General features: G+C 45.9%; 1 protein-coding gene across 1 annotated transcript; it reads right to left on the bottom strand.

Annotated features, from left to right (window-relative positions):
• Positions 1-14,450: 14,450 nt before the first annotated feature.
• LOC111074080 (glutamate receptor ionotropic, kainate 2) lies at positions 14,451-18,264 on the bottom strand. Its single transcript, XM_022366717.2, has 10 exons — positions 18,066-18,264; positions 17,832-17,987; positions 17,707-17,769; positions 17,317-17,520; positions 17,018-17,229; positions 16,834-16,956; positions 16,523-16,765; positions 16,029-16,445; positions 14,895-15,947; positions 14,451-14,830 (listed from the first exon to the last, which is right to left on the bottom strand). The coding sequence occupies exons 1-10, from the start codon at positions 18,148-18,150 to the stop codon at positions 14,546-14,548; spliced, it is 2,841 nt and encodes a 946-aa protein (XP_022222409.2). The 5' UTR covers positions 18,151-18,264; the 3' UTR covers positions 14,451-14,545.
• Positions 18,265-19,463: the final 1,199 nt, after the last annotated feature.

The following is a 19,463-nucleotide window of genomic DNA, read 5'->3' as shown; positions in this document are numbered from 1 at the left end:
GCTGTAAAAGCTATGACCCAAAATTGCTCAATTGATAAGGTAAAACTTATCATGCAGGCAGGCACATTCACAAATATGAATGATGCCGTTTCCAACTTTGTCAATAGTTGCACGGAGATAACAGGTCAAAGTAACACTGTCCTGTATTATCGACGAGGTACAAACAACAATAAAGGTTCATTCCGTAAATTACAGTTTTAATATATTTGTCACTTTTTATAATCATTCAACTGAAAATAAACTCACATTCCTAATAGATACTGGTGCAGATATCTCACTTTTAAAAACAAATTCAGATAATTTCAAAATTCAAAAAGACAAAATTATAAACATCCAAGGCATAGGCCAAGGTGTAATAAAATCTCAAGGAACAACTTCAATAGAACTTCAATCTACAAAATATATTATTCCACACGAATTTCATTTAGTAGATTCAGATTTTCAATACCGTGCGATGGAATAATAGGCATTGAAAAAAAAAATTAAAAAATTCAATTGTCAATTAGATTTCAAACCAAGTGAAGACTGGTTTATAATTAGACTTAAAAATTTAAATTATCCTATTTATGTTCCGATAACATATAGTGCCGGCAACAATACAGTTCTTCTGCCAGCCAGATCCCAAGTAATTCGGAAAATAACATTAATACATTAAATGAATTGAATTTATGTTGCAAACACAATATCAACATCCAAACATGTATACATTCGCCTTCTAAACACAACTAATTTCGACCAATTGGTCAAAGTAAACAAACTCCAATATGAAAATTTAACAGATTACGACATTCATACAACTAATCCTAAATAGAAGCGAACAAGTATTTTCAAAATTAAAGAAAAATTTTCCAGAACAATTCAAAAGTCAACTAACAGAATTATGCACCAAGTATAATGATGTGTTCGGACTGGAAATCGAACCATTAGCGACAAATAATTTGTATAAACAAACATTAAGACTTAAAGATGATGAACCAATGTACATTAAAAACTACAGAAGCCCGCATAGCCACGTGGATGAAATTCAAAAACAAGTAGGGAAATTAATAAATGACAAAATCGTAGAACCGTCTGTATCCGAGTATAACAGCCCACTCTTGTTAGTTCCAAAAAAAAAAAAAATCATTACCAAATTCGGAAGAAAAGAAATGGCGATTAGTAATTGACTATCGCCAAATCAACAAAAAAAAATACTTTCTGACAAATTCCCGCTCCCCAGAATTGATGATATTCTAGACCAACTAGGCAGAGCTAAATACTTTTCATGCCTTGACTTAATGTCAGGTTTCCACCAAATTGAACTTGAAGAAAATTCAAGAAATATAACATCTTTTTCAACGAGCAATGGCTCATATCGCTTCACGCGATTACCATTTGGTCTTAAAATAGCACCAAATTCATTTCAGAGAATGATGCATTTAGCATTCTCGGGTTTAGAACCCTCTCAGGCATTCCTTTATATGGATGACTTAATAGTGATAGGATGTTCCAAAAACACATGATTAAAAACTTAACTGATGTTTTTAATGTATGTAGGAAATATAACCTAAAGTTGCATTCAGAAAAATGTTCATTTTTCATGCATGAAGTGACATTCTTAGGTCACAAATGCACTGACAAAGGAGAATTGCCAGATGACAAGAAATTTGACGTCATCAAAAATTATCCTGTCCCTCATGATGCTGACAGCGCGAGACGATTTGTAGCATTCTGCAATTATTATCGTCGATTTATAAAAAACTCGCCGATTATTCACGGCACATAACTAGATTTGTAAAAGAATGTTCTTTGAATGGTCAAGTGAATGCCAACACGCACTCCAATACCTTAGAAAAGCTTATGCACCCCACATTATTCAATATCTGATTCGCAAAGAATTTTGCATTATAACAGATGTAGTAAACAAGCTTGCGGAGCGGTCTAACTCAGAACCGTGACGGAATTAGCTCCAATAGATTATGCATCCGTTCATTCAAAAGGGAGTAACAAAATACAACAAACAAGAACAATACTAAAAGCACTACCAAACCAAAGTAAACAGAAAAATCTGGAGAACAGAAAAATTAGATTTGCCTAGGCAAACTCTAAATAAGCTTCTCAGCCCAACGTATATGAAGTCATTGTAAATGACGAAGTCGGGTAGTGACCTTGCGAATAACAGATTCAAAATGTTTGCTAAACATGGAAAAAAAGTTATAGCAGATGATGTTGGAATATGTACACCAATGGAATTTTGGTAGCTAAAGGCTGAATTAAAGCCGGTATATAAAAATTAGCCAACTCAAGATGGCACCGAGCGATGCTTTAAACTATTTCAATAAATCTTTTAAATAATGGTAAGTACTAAAATCATTAAGGTAGCGCTACTCAAGCCGGTGACCCAAATAATAATGGAGAAAAGAAGCTATACTGTTTACATACCATGACGATCCCATCGGAGGACATACAGGCATAACAAAAACCTGGGTCAAAGACATTATTTTGGAGGTTTAACGCGATATAACCAAGTACATCGAAAATGCCAAAATGCCAAAAAGCGAAAATAACTACGCATAATAAAACCCATTAACAATAACTGAAACACCTGTGAATGCTTTGATTAGTGATAGTGGATACAGTTGGTCCGCTACCTAAATCGGAAAATGGCAATGAATACATAGTCACATTAATATGTGACCTTACGAAATATTTAGTAGCCATCCAATAAAAAGCAAAAGCGCAAATAATGTCGCAAAAGCTATATTCGAAAATTTATACTCAAGTTCGGTCCAATGAAGACGTTCATGGACATGCGAGTATAAAAACCAGATTTTAACTATTATCGTTATGGACAATAATCTCACCCTACTATATCATTATCAAACATTAGGGACAATAGAACGAAGTCATCGAACATTCAATGAATACATTCGTTCATACATCTCTGCAGACAAAACTGATTGGGATGTCTGGATTCAATATTTCACTTATTGCTTCAACACAACACCATCAGCAACGCATGAGTATTGTCCATACGAACTAGTACTTGGCCTACCAAAACAGTCATAGATTTAAACAAAACTAATTACATAGATCCGATTTATAATTTAGATGACTATTCTGGAAATAAAGTTTAGACTAGAAATAGCATACAAAAGAGCTAGAATTATGTTGAAAAGCCAAGGCTTATAGGAAATTAGCATATGATGAAAAAACAAAAAGTGTTGAATTAAAAGTAGGGATAAAGTACTTATAAGAAACAAACAGGACAAATTAGACCCAGTATATTTGGACCATACATAGCAGAAAAAATAGAAGATTATGACAACATTTTTTTAAAAATAGTAAAGTAGAAACTAAAAGAACATTACATGGGTAGGCTAAAAAAAAAAAATATTTAATAGACGTTTCATGAAAAAAGGGGTGATAACCAAAAAAAAAAAAATTTGTTCCGTTATTCTTCTAAGAAAGTTAACAATAACATAAAACATAAATTCAATTATATTAAAAACAAGAAATTTGTCACTAAACACAAATGGAAAAAAATTAAACCATTTTCAATACATAAATTTATAATAGTAAACAAAAAAAAAATAATTAATTTCTTTTAAAACAATTAAATACAATATATTAACGTTACACTAAATGACTACATGTATTCGTCATTTCTTTAAAGGGGGGTAGCATACTCCTACCATTTCATAAATCAAAGGGTATAACAATCCGTTAATACATTGTGACACTTTGTCATAATGAATACAAATATACAAATGCCGGACCACTAATTCATAAACATTCACGCACAAGCAATACGATCCATCGCTTTATACAAGCCGACGCGGAGCGTGGGAATGCTGAGCATGCACTTTAGCTCAACCCATACACGACATATGCATGCCTCTGCATACATATTATATCATATATATACACGACATATGCATGCCTCATCTATTTATACATATATATAATCATATATAACATTCAGTTTCGGGTTAGCTGGACCCAAGATCAGTATGTGACATTTAATAAGTAACAGAACGGAGCAGACGCTCCTATAAAAAGATTAACAATCAATTTATTAAGGAAGAACATTACAGGGGACTGGGGACCAGGGACTGTGTGGCTGCCACAATGGCCAAGAGTCGGCAAAGTTTCGAGCTGAAAAACACAGAGCACAGACTTCAATTCTGTGGCGAGGACACAGGACGAACTTTGCGACAAACAGCAACAAATGCTGGTAACCGCTTGCGCTTAACACTTTCTCGAGGGCGCTGCCACGCCACGCCACGCCACTCCGCCTCCTCCTTTGCCTACTACTCCCACTTTTGCCTCCAATTTTAATATATTTTTAATAACCCGATGGGGAAAGGAAAAAAGGTCGCAGGGCCAGTGGCTGAATTTAATTAGAAAGTTTAACTTTCTCCACGTCAACACGGAGGCGGGCCACAGTACCAGATGAATTCTCAATTTGAACTCTGAATTCCCGACAGTTTCTACTCTCATGGAGAGCGCCAATGTACTTGAATCTCTTTTGGGTTCTGTATTTGATTGTGTGCTCTGGTTTCCCTCGCTCGCTTGATCGCTTATCTGATGTGCTGTGCTGGTGGGTTGGCATTCTGTTTATTTTGTTTATTTGCTGGCAACAAAAAAGTTTGTCAAAATAACATTTATCAATGTCGTCTCGCTCCCAGACCCAGCGGTCCCCCTCCAGCAGTCCCCGAATTTCCCACTCTCTCTCTCCCTCTCCTTTTCGCTACGAATTGAAGTGCATCAAATGCAAAGTTTTGTGCATGCGAGCTGGAAATTCGTTTGCCAAATGTATGCTAAAGTATCTGTGGGTACAGCACACACACACACAACCACACACACTGTCAAAGTATTTTATCAATAATTCAACTTGGGCCCCAGAAAAAGATACAACAAACGAGAGCAGAACATGGTACAACTTTCTGGCAATTTTCAGCCGCATTTAGACAGAGATTTTCAAGAGAGTGCATCTCCCAAGGAAAGTCGGAAAAATTAGCTGCACTCTTGGCTGTGGGGCACGGCATCCTTCCTTCCTTCCTTCCGTTCTTCGGTCCCTCTTCTTTCCTTCCCCTGTCTATCACTTGATTAGCGCGTTAGACGAAAACTTTCGCCGGATTTTACATGGCTTGTTGTGTCTTGAACTTGTATGTGAGTGTACGAGCACATGTATGTGTGTGTGTGTGTGTGTGTGTGTATCTATGTATCCCATGTAGCTACAGATTGTGTGCTTGTGTCGCGGCAATTTGTTCGCTGTCACTTTGCACGCGGCTGCGACATAAATTTCGCTTTTGCCGACCCGACCCAATTTTCGGAGGCGGCTGCTGCTGCTGCTACTGCTGCTGCTGCACAACCGAAAAGCGTTGTCAAAACTTTGCAGTTGGCTTTTATTTACATAGAGAGAGGGGCACGCGGATGTGAAGGAGCAGGGCGAGGAGCTGAGGAGGTGAGGGTGAAAGTAACTAACCAAAAAAATGAAAACAAAAATAGACCATAAATAAAAACCACAAGCAGCACCAGAACCACGAGCAACAGCAGCAACAGCAGCAGCAGCGGCAACACACAGAAAATAATGGAAAAAGTTAGTTTTGCATAACGCGCAGATCCCGAGCACACTTGAAAGTCTCCACAGCCAGCTGCGGGGGGCAATGGACAGGGGACTGCACAGGGAAAAGGGTTGTGGGGCTATGCCTGGCCCTTAGTCTGAGTCTGGGTCTGGGTTTGGGCGCCCAGTGTGTGAACAGCGTCCTGGCACCCGGCATCCGGGGACTAGAAGTTGAGCAAGAACAACAGCTGCTGGGCCACCGTCCTTCTGCTGGTCCTGCTACTGGTTCTGGTCCTAGTCCTAGTCCGGGTCCCCGGAAACAATGCAGCAAGTAAAAAGGGCTAACGGACCTCGATACCCCAAAGTGTATCTGTGTGTGTGTGTGACTGCAAGCTGTGGTTACGCTCCCACTCACACAGATGTAGTGGCTGCTGCTGCTCCTTCCAAGGTTAGAAGACTGGGGTGCAGAGGGGGAGTTTGCATATTTACTGCAGCTGCAGACAAAGTTGCACTTTTACTACCATCGAAGCAACTACGAATGAGCTGACGATGCGCCCGAACTTCCTTCCTCTCTGGCTTCTGCTGCTGTTTCTGCCGTTACTGCTCCTGCTGCTGCTGCTGCTGGCCATCCCATAAACTGGTCCAAAATCGAAAGTTCCATTGAACTGCCTTGCTGCCATTCACTGGCTTTGGCCGTATTTGCCAATCCGAACTATTGCTATTTGCTCCTTCGCAAAATTGAAACCGGAGAAGGGTGAAGCTAGCTGCTGGCTGCTGGCTGATGTTGCAGTTAAATTCTGCATTATTCTACTAATTGAGCCACATTAGACAGCCACTGGGATTTCAAGAAACTCCAGAAAATATTACACAATTTTAAATTCCCAAAAAGGTTTCTCGTTTCAGGAAATTTTAGTAAAGACAAACTTCATTGTAAAGGCGCGCTTTAAAAGCATTTTGAAATTAAATTGGTTAAATTGTCATAAGATAACTTTGGACCTGTATAAGAGGACCGTTGGAACAGACTACTTAATTTTCAGTTTTGCTAATATTGTGGGACATGACATTCCTCTAAGCAGAAACACGAATCTGTATGCTGCTTTTTCTAAACTTCCTATGACATTTTCATTATTCAACTTACAAATGTAAGGAAAATATATAAAAATATTTGGTTTTTATATTTTAATCTGCTCTGCGGCTATTCTAGGTGGATGATTTTTTTCACTGACAAAAATTAATTACATGTTACCAGCTTCTAAGCCTTAAAAATTGTAAACTAAAACATTTTTTGGTTAATATTCACAAAAATGTACCTCTTTAGAAATGTTTATTTTTTGGAAGAGAAATTTTGAAAGGTACGCAAGACATTACACAACAAATCAAAGTAATTTTTAGAGAAAGTAAATTCCTAATTCAAGTGAAGTATTTTTCATGGAGCCTATGGAAAAGAAAAATTGCATTGGCATATAAGCCAAAAGAATGTGAACATTTTCCTGTTTTGGACAGTCTATATATGTTTCCGATGAAATCGGATCATATATGAACTTGTTTATGTTCATAATTCCTTGGGAGAATTAAATTTAACAAATTGTCTTGAATTTTCGTATGACAAAAATTACTTAACTATAATTTTGATTCAGAATGAACTCTCTAGCAAAACTGAGTTTAAAATGGCATTCCAAAGTCTCAAATGGATTATGTTTCTCTCCGAGAATCGTTTTTGAGAATCGTCTATTTTCACTTATTCACTGAAGATATTTATTTTTAAGCTGTACATATGTACGAGCCACGAACACAGGCTTATGTATGTCTGAATTTATTTCACTAATTTCACATAAATTTATTCAAATCGTTGGCAATCTCTCACTTGGCACCCGACAGGGCTGGCATTGGGCATTAGGAACTTGTTTAATTATTTTGAAAGCGAATTACACAAAAATAATTTATTTATGGTTCCCAACTTTTCTGTGGAAATTCTAACCAAAAACTTTACACTTGCTCCCCAGAGACAGAGCTAGATGGAGAGAGATGGAGGAAGGACTCTTACTAATTGAATGCCACACAATAATTTGGCTGCTCCCGCACTTAGTCACTTTATTCATTGCCAGCAAACTGATTTGCATGTCGCCAGTGTCCGCCGAGTCCGCAGTCTCTGTCCGCACACTCACATATTCGCACGAATCTCTGGATGAATGCGCTCAATGAATGGCAGGGCAGTTAGGGAACTTTTTGAGGCTGGGATTTAGTTGGTCAAAGGCAAATGCAGGGTGAAACTAAGGGGAAAACCGGCATTCAAGAGCCGCAATTCGCAGTTCGGTCTCATTATTAGCGCTTGACTCGTAGAGAGTAAAGCCAAGTAAGGGGGGCAAAGCAAAGTAAACTCTGCTGAATTAAAATTTAAATAAATACCAATGGCAAAGGGCAACGAGAGACCCTAACAAAAAGTTGTGTGCCAGCCAGCCAGCCAGCCAGCCAGCTGTCTGCTTTCCATTTTTCTGCTACTGCTGCCAGCTGCCTGGCTGGAGGAATAAAGAAAGCACCAGGAAGCGGCTACACGAATTGCCACTTAAAAATTCAAAAGTTTTGTGGCTGGCGCATATGGCGGCAGCGTGGCATAAGCAGCAGCAGCAGCATCCACCGGAAGTAGAAATGGAAATGGAGGCCCTAGAACGATGGCGAAACAATAACAAAATATGCCACACGGCGCGGAGGCTCAACGGCTCAGCGGTTCAGCGGCTGTTGGGGTTAGCCCAATCCGCGGTCGCTTCGCGGTTTCATACGCCACGAGAAGAAAAGCGAAGAGACCTTAACCCGGATCGGATTTTAAATTCAGCAGCAGAAAATCTAATTTCAAATGGCGGCGCGGCCGACTGTAGCATTAGCATGGGAAATTCCTTACGCATTTGATGGGAAAATATTTTCGCTGGCACAAATTTTCCTGGCAGGCATTAACATGAAAGATGAGACGCCTAGGCCATGGGATGTGGGTGGGAATAAGCGGCAGAGTTCTCATACAGCCATGAGCCATGTACTAGAAGGGAAAATAGGGAAAGGAAAAGCCAGAAGAGCAAAGGAAAGTTGCTAAACAAGTGCTGAAGCCGAGGAGCCGCAAATTGACTTGGACGGGAGTTGAGAGGGCAAAAAGCACAAGGCACAAAATGCACTCATTGCCGGCTTCGTTTTGATTTCCGCAAGAAGTCAAAAGCTACGACCACAGCCGCTTGTCTTTTACTTTTTTTTCTGCTCCGTCTTGTTATTTTTCTTGAGGTTTCTCCCTTCTGTTCTTCTACTGGTACTGATTCTGGTTCTGGTACTGGTACTGGTACTTGCCTGCTCTGTCACTCGAGTGCGACTCTTTCTGCAGCTGCAGCACGGAAATGTATCCCGATTTTGCCCGAAAGCGGCGACAATGCCCCGCACACATCCACACACATCCACAAACACTCACAAAAGCGCACAGCCACGCCACTGGAAACTCCGGGTACGGTACGGGCACACACGTATACGTATACGGCGGGGGATACGACACGAAAACAAAAACGAAAAACGAGCGCACGAAAATTGCTTTAAGAGCTTTACTTTAAAGCCGACGACGACAGAAGCCCGGAGACCGGAAACCGGAGCCCGGCTCTGATTTGGCCTGCTATCGTGGATCTGGCAAAAAGCAACGGATAAAACTCCGGATCCAGCACTGTGATGGTGCTGCTGCGGTCGATTCGCAGTTGCTGGGGCAGTTGCAACAATTGCTAGTGGATTCTGCTGCTGGTGTGCTTAGTGCAACATTTGAAGCGTCGGTCGCATCGCGGCCGAGGCAGCGCGCTGTGGGTTGCAGTTCAGTTTCCAGCTGCTGACCGCACGATTCAGAGGCAAAACGAAGACTGAAAGCACCCAGTTGGCGCACTCGTTGTTATATACGCGAAGCCACCCCCGAGCACCACAGGACCAAAGCCGGAGCACAGGTCCTTCGTCCTTCGGCTAACAGAGGCACGAACACATCTCCGTGGTGAATTGAGAGTCCTGTCGTGCGGCCTCAATGCGAACCACGATTGAGTCGTTGCCAGTCACAGATAAAGGTTTCTTTTGTGGATAGAACTTCATGAAGGGAGCGCGGAATGCAACAGTTCCCTGCCAACATGTAAAACCCAATGCAGTGCCAAAGATCATGCATCCATCAGATACAATATTTAGGAGAGGAGTATATTTCGATCAAGTTGTACTTAAATTAACGCCCATGCATGTTGCTAAACATAGTCTGGGTATTGAATTAGATTACTGCGCTGATTTCATCACAAAAAACCCAAGCCAAGCGAAGGGGAAGTTGCATAGGCGAGGAAGGATTATTATTATTTTTATTATTATTATTATTACAATGATTATTATTATTATTATTAAAATTCTTTTATTAGCACGTTTTAAAACATTCTCTGTTAAGTAACAGGAGGGGTATAACATTATCCGTGCTATAAAAACTTATAAAAACTGTAATGAACCGGGTAACATTGGACTGGCGGGGACTAACATTATTGTGACTATGGTAACAGTAGCACAGTTTAAAAACTTAACTTAACTGATAACATAACGTTAAGCAACGGCGAATGGGCTGTGTTTAGGCTGTTATGCTAATGTTATGCTATGTTATGCTAACACAGAAGTCTGCCATCAACGCTCCTATACCATCATTAATGATCGAGTCCTTGTTTAAATTTAAAATGGAATCATTGCGCTATATATATACACTACAATATTTTCCTATTCCTTTTTAGTGGCCGAATATCGCTTTTATCTGTCGTATTTTGCCACAGGTGGGGCTATCTGCAATACAATCAACCATCAAATGTCACTCGGTAAACAATTTAAAAGCGCATAAATATCACAATATTGAAGCCTTGGAACGGTGTGGTGTGGCGTGGTTTGGTGTGGCGGTGCAAATAACAACTCCATGGATGGAAGAAAAATGCTAAGAGCAGCGCATAAATAACAGTGCCACTATACGAAGGGTAGGGTCGTAGGGGGGGGCACGTATAAAATACACGGGTCACCAGCGACGACGAGAAATAAATTGTATTTAGTTGTACAATTTATGGCACCGGCCACCGCTGGATGGAGGAGGGGTGGTGGTGGGGGGGACAGATAGGATGGAGGTGCAGGCCAGCACATACTTACACTACCCACACCCCTACCCCCCACACACATGCATAATTCAATGCATGCTGCGAGGACGAGGACCCGCAATGGAAGAGGCGCTGCATCTGAGGGAAGAGTATAGGAAGAGTAGCCCCGGGAGCTACGTCGATTCCGATTCCGCTGTAGCGCACTTTTGGCGGCATGTCCTTTGTTTCACTTTGTTATTTTGTTATTTTCAAATTATTTATTGGCCAACGAGCAGAGGAACTAAGGGGCGGAGAAGGAGCTGCAGTTTTAGTGCCAGCTCCCGTCTACAGCTGGAGGAATCCGCATCGAATCGTGAGGACTCCGAGGACTCCGCATCTCGGGCTTTAGTCCGGAGTCCGGGGCTAATGTGTAATTCAATAGAGTAAGTAATGTGCATCAATTTTCAGCTCAATAACGCATGGAATACAAATGTGAAACATGTGCAAATATGTGCGATGCGAGAGCTCGCTCCTTCGCTCAGAGACACAGACAAACATCCGCAGAAATAAATATCTAATAGCGCTATATCCCCCGCCCCCACCCCCATTCGTCCCTCGTCCCTCGTCCTTCTCCCCTGGACGCCCAGGGACTGCGACGGAATGTGAGCGAAGGCGATGGCGAATGCGAGTGCGAGTTCGACATTGTGTGACGCGTTTCCGTTTCCGTCTTGCGGTTCAATGTTGTTTGTTCTTTGCTCTTTGCTGTCTCCCTCTCTTTCCCACTCTCTTTCTCTCTGCCACTGCCACAGCCAGCGCCTGCCTCGCAGCTAGAAGCTCCCTTTTGTCTGCGTTTATTTGTTTTTGGTGTTGTCATTGCCCCACCACCATTTCCCCCCACCACACACTACTTTTCCGCAAGAAAAATTGCAATGGTTTGGCAATTGTTTTTCTTTTTAAATGTGCAGCCAGCGATCGTGCGTGAATTTCTCTCTCGCTCTCTCTCTCTCTCTCTCTCTGTCTCTCTGTCTGTCTCTCTGTGTGGCGCTGTGAGTAATGTGAGACCTTCAATTGCGTGGAAAATTGAATTTTGCGGCAAATGGCTGAAATTTATGAGCAGTTATGCAACACAGCAGATGTGCGGCCCTCGAAGGAGATAGGGATGGGAATAGGAGTAGATATAGAGAGCAGTCCAACATTTGCATAGCTGCGTTTTATTTGTCCACCGCACGCAGCAGCAGCAGCAGCAGCAACAGCAGCTGCAGCTGGCCACTTAGTGCAAACAAATGGGGGAAAACAGGCCCCATTTCCATTTCTGGCCAAGTCCATCGTCGGACACGGCCAAGATGCAGATGCCAGCTTGCAGTCAAGTGCATTGTGGCAAGCAACTAAACAAACAATGCAACGGGCAGACCAGAGCGGAGCAGCAGGCCTTGCCTTGCAACTGCAACTGCAGCTCGTGACAGGGCACGCAACAAACTCCAGGACTGCTCTCCCCAAAGTGTACACAGTCTTCGAGGGTGGGGCGGGGGCGGGGGCGACGTGCATGCCCCATTCGGCTCTTGGGCCGCTTTCAGCCTTGGCTTTTTTTCAATTTCAATTTCATGCACGATTGCTCCTGGGTTTGCGGTCTTCCTTAATCGGTTCCTGCGGTTATTGGAAGCCAGAATTGTGACAAGCCCAAAGGAAACGCCCGCTTCATCAAGCCATCCATCAAATAACCCTGTTTTGCTTTCAATGTTGCATGTTCCTCATACGATAAATCCCTGCTGCCTCTTGCCTCGCGCTCTGAAGAGAGTGCAGTACGTGCTGTAAGTGGCAATTGCCACAATATAAGTACGAGCGTGTGTGGAAGGAGGAGACCAGACCTCGTTCCCTTCCCTCTCGCTGGCTGTTAATTAAAAATGTTGCCAGCAATTTCCTTTACAAGTTAGCCCCGACTTGAGGATAGCCCCCAAGATTTATACCAGCTAATGGGTCGCTTCTGTCTGCCTCTGCCGTGCGGTCGGCCACAAGAATTTCAATTTGCCCAAGAAATTGCGGCCGCCAAGTCGCCCCAAGTGTGGCGCCTGAGAAGGTGGCGCCCTGCTTTGCCACGTGTGTGGTCGTGTGTGTCTGTCCCATTGGCTCCTGTCAGAGAGGAAAAGGGTCGAACGATTGCCCTCATGGACTTCAGCTCCAGTTGGCAGCTAATCCTGGCATTTCCTTGACTTTGGCGTTGGCGTTGGCTTCTGCTTCTGCTTCGACCACAATTTACACCACGGCTGCAGCTCATAAATTTCCCAGAGTGGAAAATTGCTCAATTTATAACATTGCAAGGTGTTGATTGCACTCGAATCCATTCGAAAGTTGCCAACTGATTGGATTCCATGGGCAGCCATAAAAATGGGTGGGCATGGGAGACGAATGTGGGGCGGAATCCGCTGATAGATGGGACCCCCCAGTGGGAGGGCTTCCGCATCCACACATCTTCCGTCCACTTATTAATTTGTTTATGCGACTCTAATCACTCACACCCAATCCGAGACACAGTCCCCGGCCCAGTCCCAGTCCCAGCTCTAATCCTGGGAAAAACCGCAGATCAAAAATGAAACCAAACTTCACATTCCACTCATGTCGCATCCTGGTCCCTCTGTCTGCCGTATGCTAGTCCCACTTTCCCTCTCTCCCTCACTCTCTCTCTCTCTCTCATGTTTCCGGCAATCCTCTCTGCCGCCGACAGTCAACAACAAATGTTCGAAAAATTTGTTAACATCAAAAAGTACATTAAAGGCTCAAGGAATGCGCTTTCGTGCGGAAATTGCTTACGTGCGTGGCATTAACAAATGACATGACGCATGCTGCTCCGCATACGCCGCACACGCCGTATAAGACTCGTCCTTTGGGGGTGCGTCCTGCCGCAGACAGCAGCCACACTGTGGAACGTGTCGCTTTGTCGCCGGTGCCTCAGCCATTGGCCATCGGTGGTGGATTCGTGGCGCTCTCTGCCTTCTGCGCATGCCACCGGCGGCAACAAGTGTGGTGTGCTTGCCACAAGCACTCTGCCATTCAGCGCTGCTGCTCTGTGTCGGTGGCAACAGTTGTTGCCGGAGTGGAGACTTTTCCCTCCTTTCCCCCCACACCCCTCTCTGTCCATGGAAGTCCATGCTCGAATGATGGCTCACGTAGCGAGCAGCAGCCGTAGCCAAAGTTGAAGCCACTTCACAACAAAATAATTAAAAATTGAACACACACAGAGGAGGACAGACACGGATAAATGACACTCGTTCGCCATGGAATGCAATGCGATCCCGAATGCAGCGCTCCCCCTCTAGCTCCTTCTCCGGCCACGTCTCTGACTCCTGCCACAGGACGACATGTTGTCAGCAGTCATCTTCTGGTTGTTTGGCCCTCCCCGCTGTGGCTGCTCATTTTACACACGAAACCAACACCCACCAGCACGGCACGAACTCTGGAATCGCCCCAGCAGGAGATCCTGCCGCCTGCTCATCCTTCCAGTATCATCTCGCCTGCAGCTGCTTAAATAATTTTCGCGCTGGGGCGGCGTCGTCGGTTGCTGGCATATAAAATGTCAATAAGCTCCAATAACGCAATTGACAAGCGGAGACAGCAGCCGATGAGATGAGGCAACTCCACTTTTGTGCAGCTCCACTGTGGCAACAATAAACGAGAATGGCTCGGGCATGAAGATGGGTTGGGCAAGGGTTATGGCAGTGGCCGTGGCTGTGGCTGTGGCAGTGACCATCCAGCCGTGCACTAACTTCCAGCATCGACATCTCGCGTTGCCCCAGGACCAAAGTCACATCCAAGAATTCATCCGAAGTAATTTCAAGCTTAAAGAAGCTCGAAATTGATTACGGACCAAATGATGGGCGCAGTTTTTATTGCACAAACACAAACCACTCGAACAGCTTCAGAGACGCGCCTCCTGTTGCTCCTTGCCCTTATTCGCCTTCTGGGTGTTCGAGGAGGTGGAGGAGGAGGAGCCGCCAGTTGGCAGTTCGCACATCTCCTCCGAGGAGCGGCCAAGGACAATGCGCCTGCCCGACTTTGGAGTGCGTTCCAGGGATTTCTCCAGGGAAGGACGTGGCGTGGTGCGCAAACTGGAGACAGGAGTGCCGGCTGTGATGGGTTTCTTGTTGTTCCACACGCAGAGCACGAACCTAATCTCCTTACTGAATGCCACCTTGAATGTGAGCTGTGGGCGGAAACGGACTGTGTCAGTCGCAAAAGACAAAGGGCGAGAAAGGGAACCTACTCACCCGCTCCTCGAGGGCCACCTGCTGCACGTAGACAAGGAACTCGGTGATGCCGATGAGGAAGGCTATCAGCAGGCCCATGTACAGGGTGTAGAATATGCCACGCAGCTCCTCGAATGTCATGTCGGGCGTGGCATCCGGATCGGGCTCCTCGAAGCAGGACGAGTCCGGATTTTTCCACCACTTCTGCTTCAAGTCGTAGAGATGGCCGCGCTCGCTCAGGTGCAGGATGGCGACGCTGAGATTGGAGCGGTACTCGGCCCCAAAGGGCACCGCTATGGCGTAGTGCTTCTCCCCGAATTTCTCGCCCACGGAGCGCAGGTCGCAGTGCTGCTCGCGATGGTACTCCAGGGTGGTCGTCTCCATGAGGAACATGTAGTCGCCGCGGTTCTTCTGCACGCGATCCACGCCCTCCGCATTGTCCTTGGTGTAGGCCGAGGGATCGTCGTTGTTCATGAGGTTGAAGGCCAGGCGGTAGGTGGTCTCGTTGGAGTCGGCCAGCAGGTTGTAGGTGCTTCCGCCGTAGATGGTTCCGAAATGCACCTCCTTCTGGCCGCTCAGATCCTTCAGGTTGGCGATGCTCCCCTCCATCTTGGAGCTGGTGAGGAAGGCGGCCAGATTGGCCGTGTAGGAGTTGGCTATGATGATGGCGAAGATCCACCAGGTCGCCTCGAACATCCGCACCTGTGGACTCTTTGGCAGGATGTCGCACCCGGCCGTCATGATGGAGGCCACCGTCAGCCAGAAGGTGTTGTGCAGATGCCACGTATTCTCGAGCACTTCCGGGTCCCGGTTGCAGGGATGCGGATTCTCCCACTCGGTCTTGGCTATGCGCGCCATTATGGCCTTCAGGAAGGTCATCACGAACACCGATATCAGTATCCAGATCCACACCTCGCCCCCAAAGGGCTGCAGATAGGCGTCCAAGGCCTTCACCTTGTGGGGACTCTTGTACGCGAGAATGCTGACTCCCAGCTGCATGAAGGGCACCGTAAAGTCCACTGCGGTTCTCCGAGCCTGCGTAATGGTCAGGTCACAGATGCCCATGTGAGCGTCCTGCGGAGCGAGAAATCTTTGAGCGTTGAGCATTGGGAAATGAGAAGTGAGAAATGAGGAACGCGCAGCGCTGCCACTCACATTATTGATGATCTCTCCGATGATGCCGTTCCACTGCTTGGTGTCCTTGTCCTGCTTTCCGTACTGCTGATCCGCCACCGGCACAAACTGGTACTCGAAGCCCACCTCCTGGGCGATGGCATCGATGAGGTCCACCGCATAGCCCTGGTATATGGCATTGCCCGTGAGGTTGAGCTCCCGCGCCGTTTCGTTGTACGAGAAGTAGGGCGGTCCTATGCGGGTGGCCACGCGGTAGATAATCTTTTTCTGCACCTTGGCATCCACATTCCGCTGCGTTATCTGGCCCCGCGGGTCCCACACGGCGATGCCGATGCCGTCCAGGGGATCGTACACCTCGATGTTGAAGGTTATCCGCTGTCCCTCGTCGTCAAACTGAAGGCTGGTGGTGCGAAAGTTGGTGTTGTTCATGCCGGAAGTCTGCCGGAAGATGCCTCAGAGATTAGCAAGGTATCGGTGGGCCGTCGGTGGGCCGTCGGTGTTCACTGTTCACTTACCCCCTTCATCAGGCGCATGAGGTAGCGTCCCATTTGCCAGGTGCGACCTCCGGCGGCCGCAAAGTCGCAGCTCATTCGCGGCACCCCCATCCGGTCGGGGTAGAAGTAGCTGGCATTCCGCCACGACTGCGAGAACAGCTGCAGGGCATCATGGATCAGGTCGTGCAGTAGAGTGCGCGGAGAATCATTCGTCTCAAAGATGACATTGTCCCGCTGAGTGACAAAGCCATAGGGCAGGGAGTACTGGAAACGAGCCGAACACTGAGCAGAGTGCCATACAAGGGGCTAGGGGGGAGGGACAATGGACTCACGGATGGTGGTTCTGGTGTGAGCAGCAGACGCGCCGCGGTTATGTTCACCGCAAAGGATTCGTTTGCTGCCGAGAGCTCTTCCAGATGATCCGTGTAGGTCTCCAGATTGGTAAGGAATATGTGCTGCAAGGGTGAGACAGACGGGTCTGAAATTGAGGGGTCAAAACCATGTGAAGGTACGCACATTAAATTGCCCCGTCAGACCGAACTCCGAGGAGGCATTCAGTAGCTCCACCAGCATCCCAGGCGGACAGTCGAGCACCACGCGTCGCTCGCCCCTGATGCTCTTCCACATGATTCGATAGTCGTCGTCCTTCTGGAACTTCCGCACTCGCACCACATCGTTGTGGACTTCCCGCAGCTGCAGGAGATCCTGCAGGCGAGCAGAAGACTTCACTGGAGTATCCAAGAATGGCGGTCAGTAAAATCAGAAAGAGAGAGAGAGAGAGAGAGAGAGCCATAGAAGGGGATCCCACTACTTGCCATCACTCGAGTCGTAGACAATTGTGAACTTGCGCCAGCCAAAGTTCTGCACAATGTCCGCATAGGCCTTGGAAAGTATCACCTGCGAGGGATACAGGTTAAGGGTCATCTGATGGTTCGGTCTCTCTGCCACATGCTCCTCGTCCGCCACATCGAACTCAATGTGGGGTATGCCCGTGTTGTTGCAGACCAAAGCAACGATATCTACAGAAAAGAGAGAGAGAGAGAGAGAGAGAGGAGATATGGTAGGCCGCTCTCTGTTGTCAAACAAATCGAACAGATGCGAAAGCTTTGCCGAGCTTTCGGTGCTTTCGGTGCTTTCGGTCTTCGGTGTTCTATTTTGCTTTCATCTTCTACACAAGATCTGCCACCCCTCCCTCTGCTGCTTACCGCTCGCCGCCTTTGAACTTGGTCCGAAAATAGCCGCGACACCATTATCTATGAGATCGCAGGCTGAAAGCGAAATTTTATTGAAAATTCACTCGAATATTCCTGTTCACATGATTCACACTCACCCTCCTCCTGCATTGTCACACTCCCATCCTCGGGCTTCAGGCGTTTTATCAGCGGATACAAGCGGAAGGTCTGCTCCGACTCTGGCCCATTGATGGCACTCACCACCGCCATGAACTCCTTCTCCAGCTCCAGCTCATCGTCGTAGAAGAAGGCACCTGCAGGGAAGCAGTGCAGTGCAGTGCTCTAAAAAGGATTTTCACATTCCCCACCCCACTGCGGTGGCTATCTCTTACCAATGTTGATTTGTTGCTGCAGGCTGTCGCACACGAAAAATGCACTCCACATGCAGCAGAGCAGAACTATGCGGTGCGTCCACATTCCTTTTGGCAAGGGAGCTTTTCCTCTGGAATTTTCACCCAATCTTGCGGCACAGCTATTTCCGAAATATTTCGTTTTCGTTTTGGTTTTTCATTTGAAACGCACCCGATGGCAATTCCACGGCAACTGAGGAGATAAGCTTTATTTTGTGTTGGAGATCGCCGTGGGAGGCAGATGGAGAATCCGTGATCAGCTGATTGAAAAAGCTTTCGACAGCTGTTGACATGCTCCTGCTGCTGCTGCTGCTGATTATTTGGTCAGAAAGGCTGTCCATCAGCAGCACTCAAAAGGAGCAGCGATTAGCTCCCCAGGGAGCCCCATTAGCCCATGGAGCCGGACACAGTTCAATCAGCCAGCCACAGACTTTCACACACGAATGGAGCTGCTTGCCTCGTTTTTTCCTTCTCCATTGAAAAGCAATGAGGTGTCAATTTTTCATGGCAGACCTGGCAATAAGACGACAGCGAACGCCTCGCAGTCATCATCGTTGGTGTTCCTATCGGTGGGATTTGCATAAAAGGAACATTCAGCATTCAGCCATGCATACTTTTAATGGATGGAAGCAGCAGGAGCAGGGAGCAGGGAGCAGGAGCAGGGAGCAGGAGCAGGGAGCAGGAGCAGGCAGCAGTAGCAGGGAATGGGACACACAACGTGGAAGTAACAATATGGCCGCTGGTGTCATTTTAGCCTTTGCCTCTGTTTGCTCAAAGGATTTTGCCGATGCCGAACACGTTTCGTGTTTTAGCCAGCACCTTTTTGTCGAAATTTGAATAGTTCCCCACCCGTCTTCATCCCCTGCCCAAACAAGGTAACAGAAGAGCAGAGCATGAGCGGGGAAGGCACAGCTAAGCCGTTAATATTCATTTGTTGGGGGGGAATGGAGGTGGGAGATTCAATATGCCTCCAGCCGGGCGGCTGATGATGATAAATGCTCGCAGACTATTCCTCCGAATTGAATATTCACCATTAGTAGCAGCTAATGCCATAATCTGGCGTGGGCTGTAGGACGGGAGCAGAATTTCTTTTTCGATTAAAACTTTTCCACATGGAATTTTGTGCGAGTAATGAAGTCAGAAAAGAAAAGAAGAGTGAAGAGGAGAGGAGAGGAGAGGAAAATAAAGAACTAAACCAAGAGCGAGCATAAAAAATAGCAAGAGCAAAGCTCTTACAAAACATTTTCTATTACACGAAATATTTATGGTTATCATGCGGACGGCAGCCACAGCTACAGACACAGACACAGACACAGAGCTATAGCACAAGCAAAAACATGGCCACGTATGAATGGAATGCCCGCCAGCTAGCCAGCTAGC

This window comes from Drosophila obscura, unplaced genomic scaffold (genome assembly GCF_018151105.1).
Source record: "Drosophila obscura isolate BZ-5 IFL unplaced genomic scaffold, ASM1815110v1 contig_36, whole genome shotgun sequence".
Taxonomy (NCBI): domain Eukaryota; kingdom Metazoa; phylum Arthropoda; class Insecta; order Diptera; family Drosophilidae; genus Drosophila; species Drosophila obscura.
Note: the sequence above shows the minus strand (reverse complement) of the source record. Positions and strands in the feature narration are given on the sequence as shown.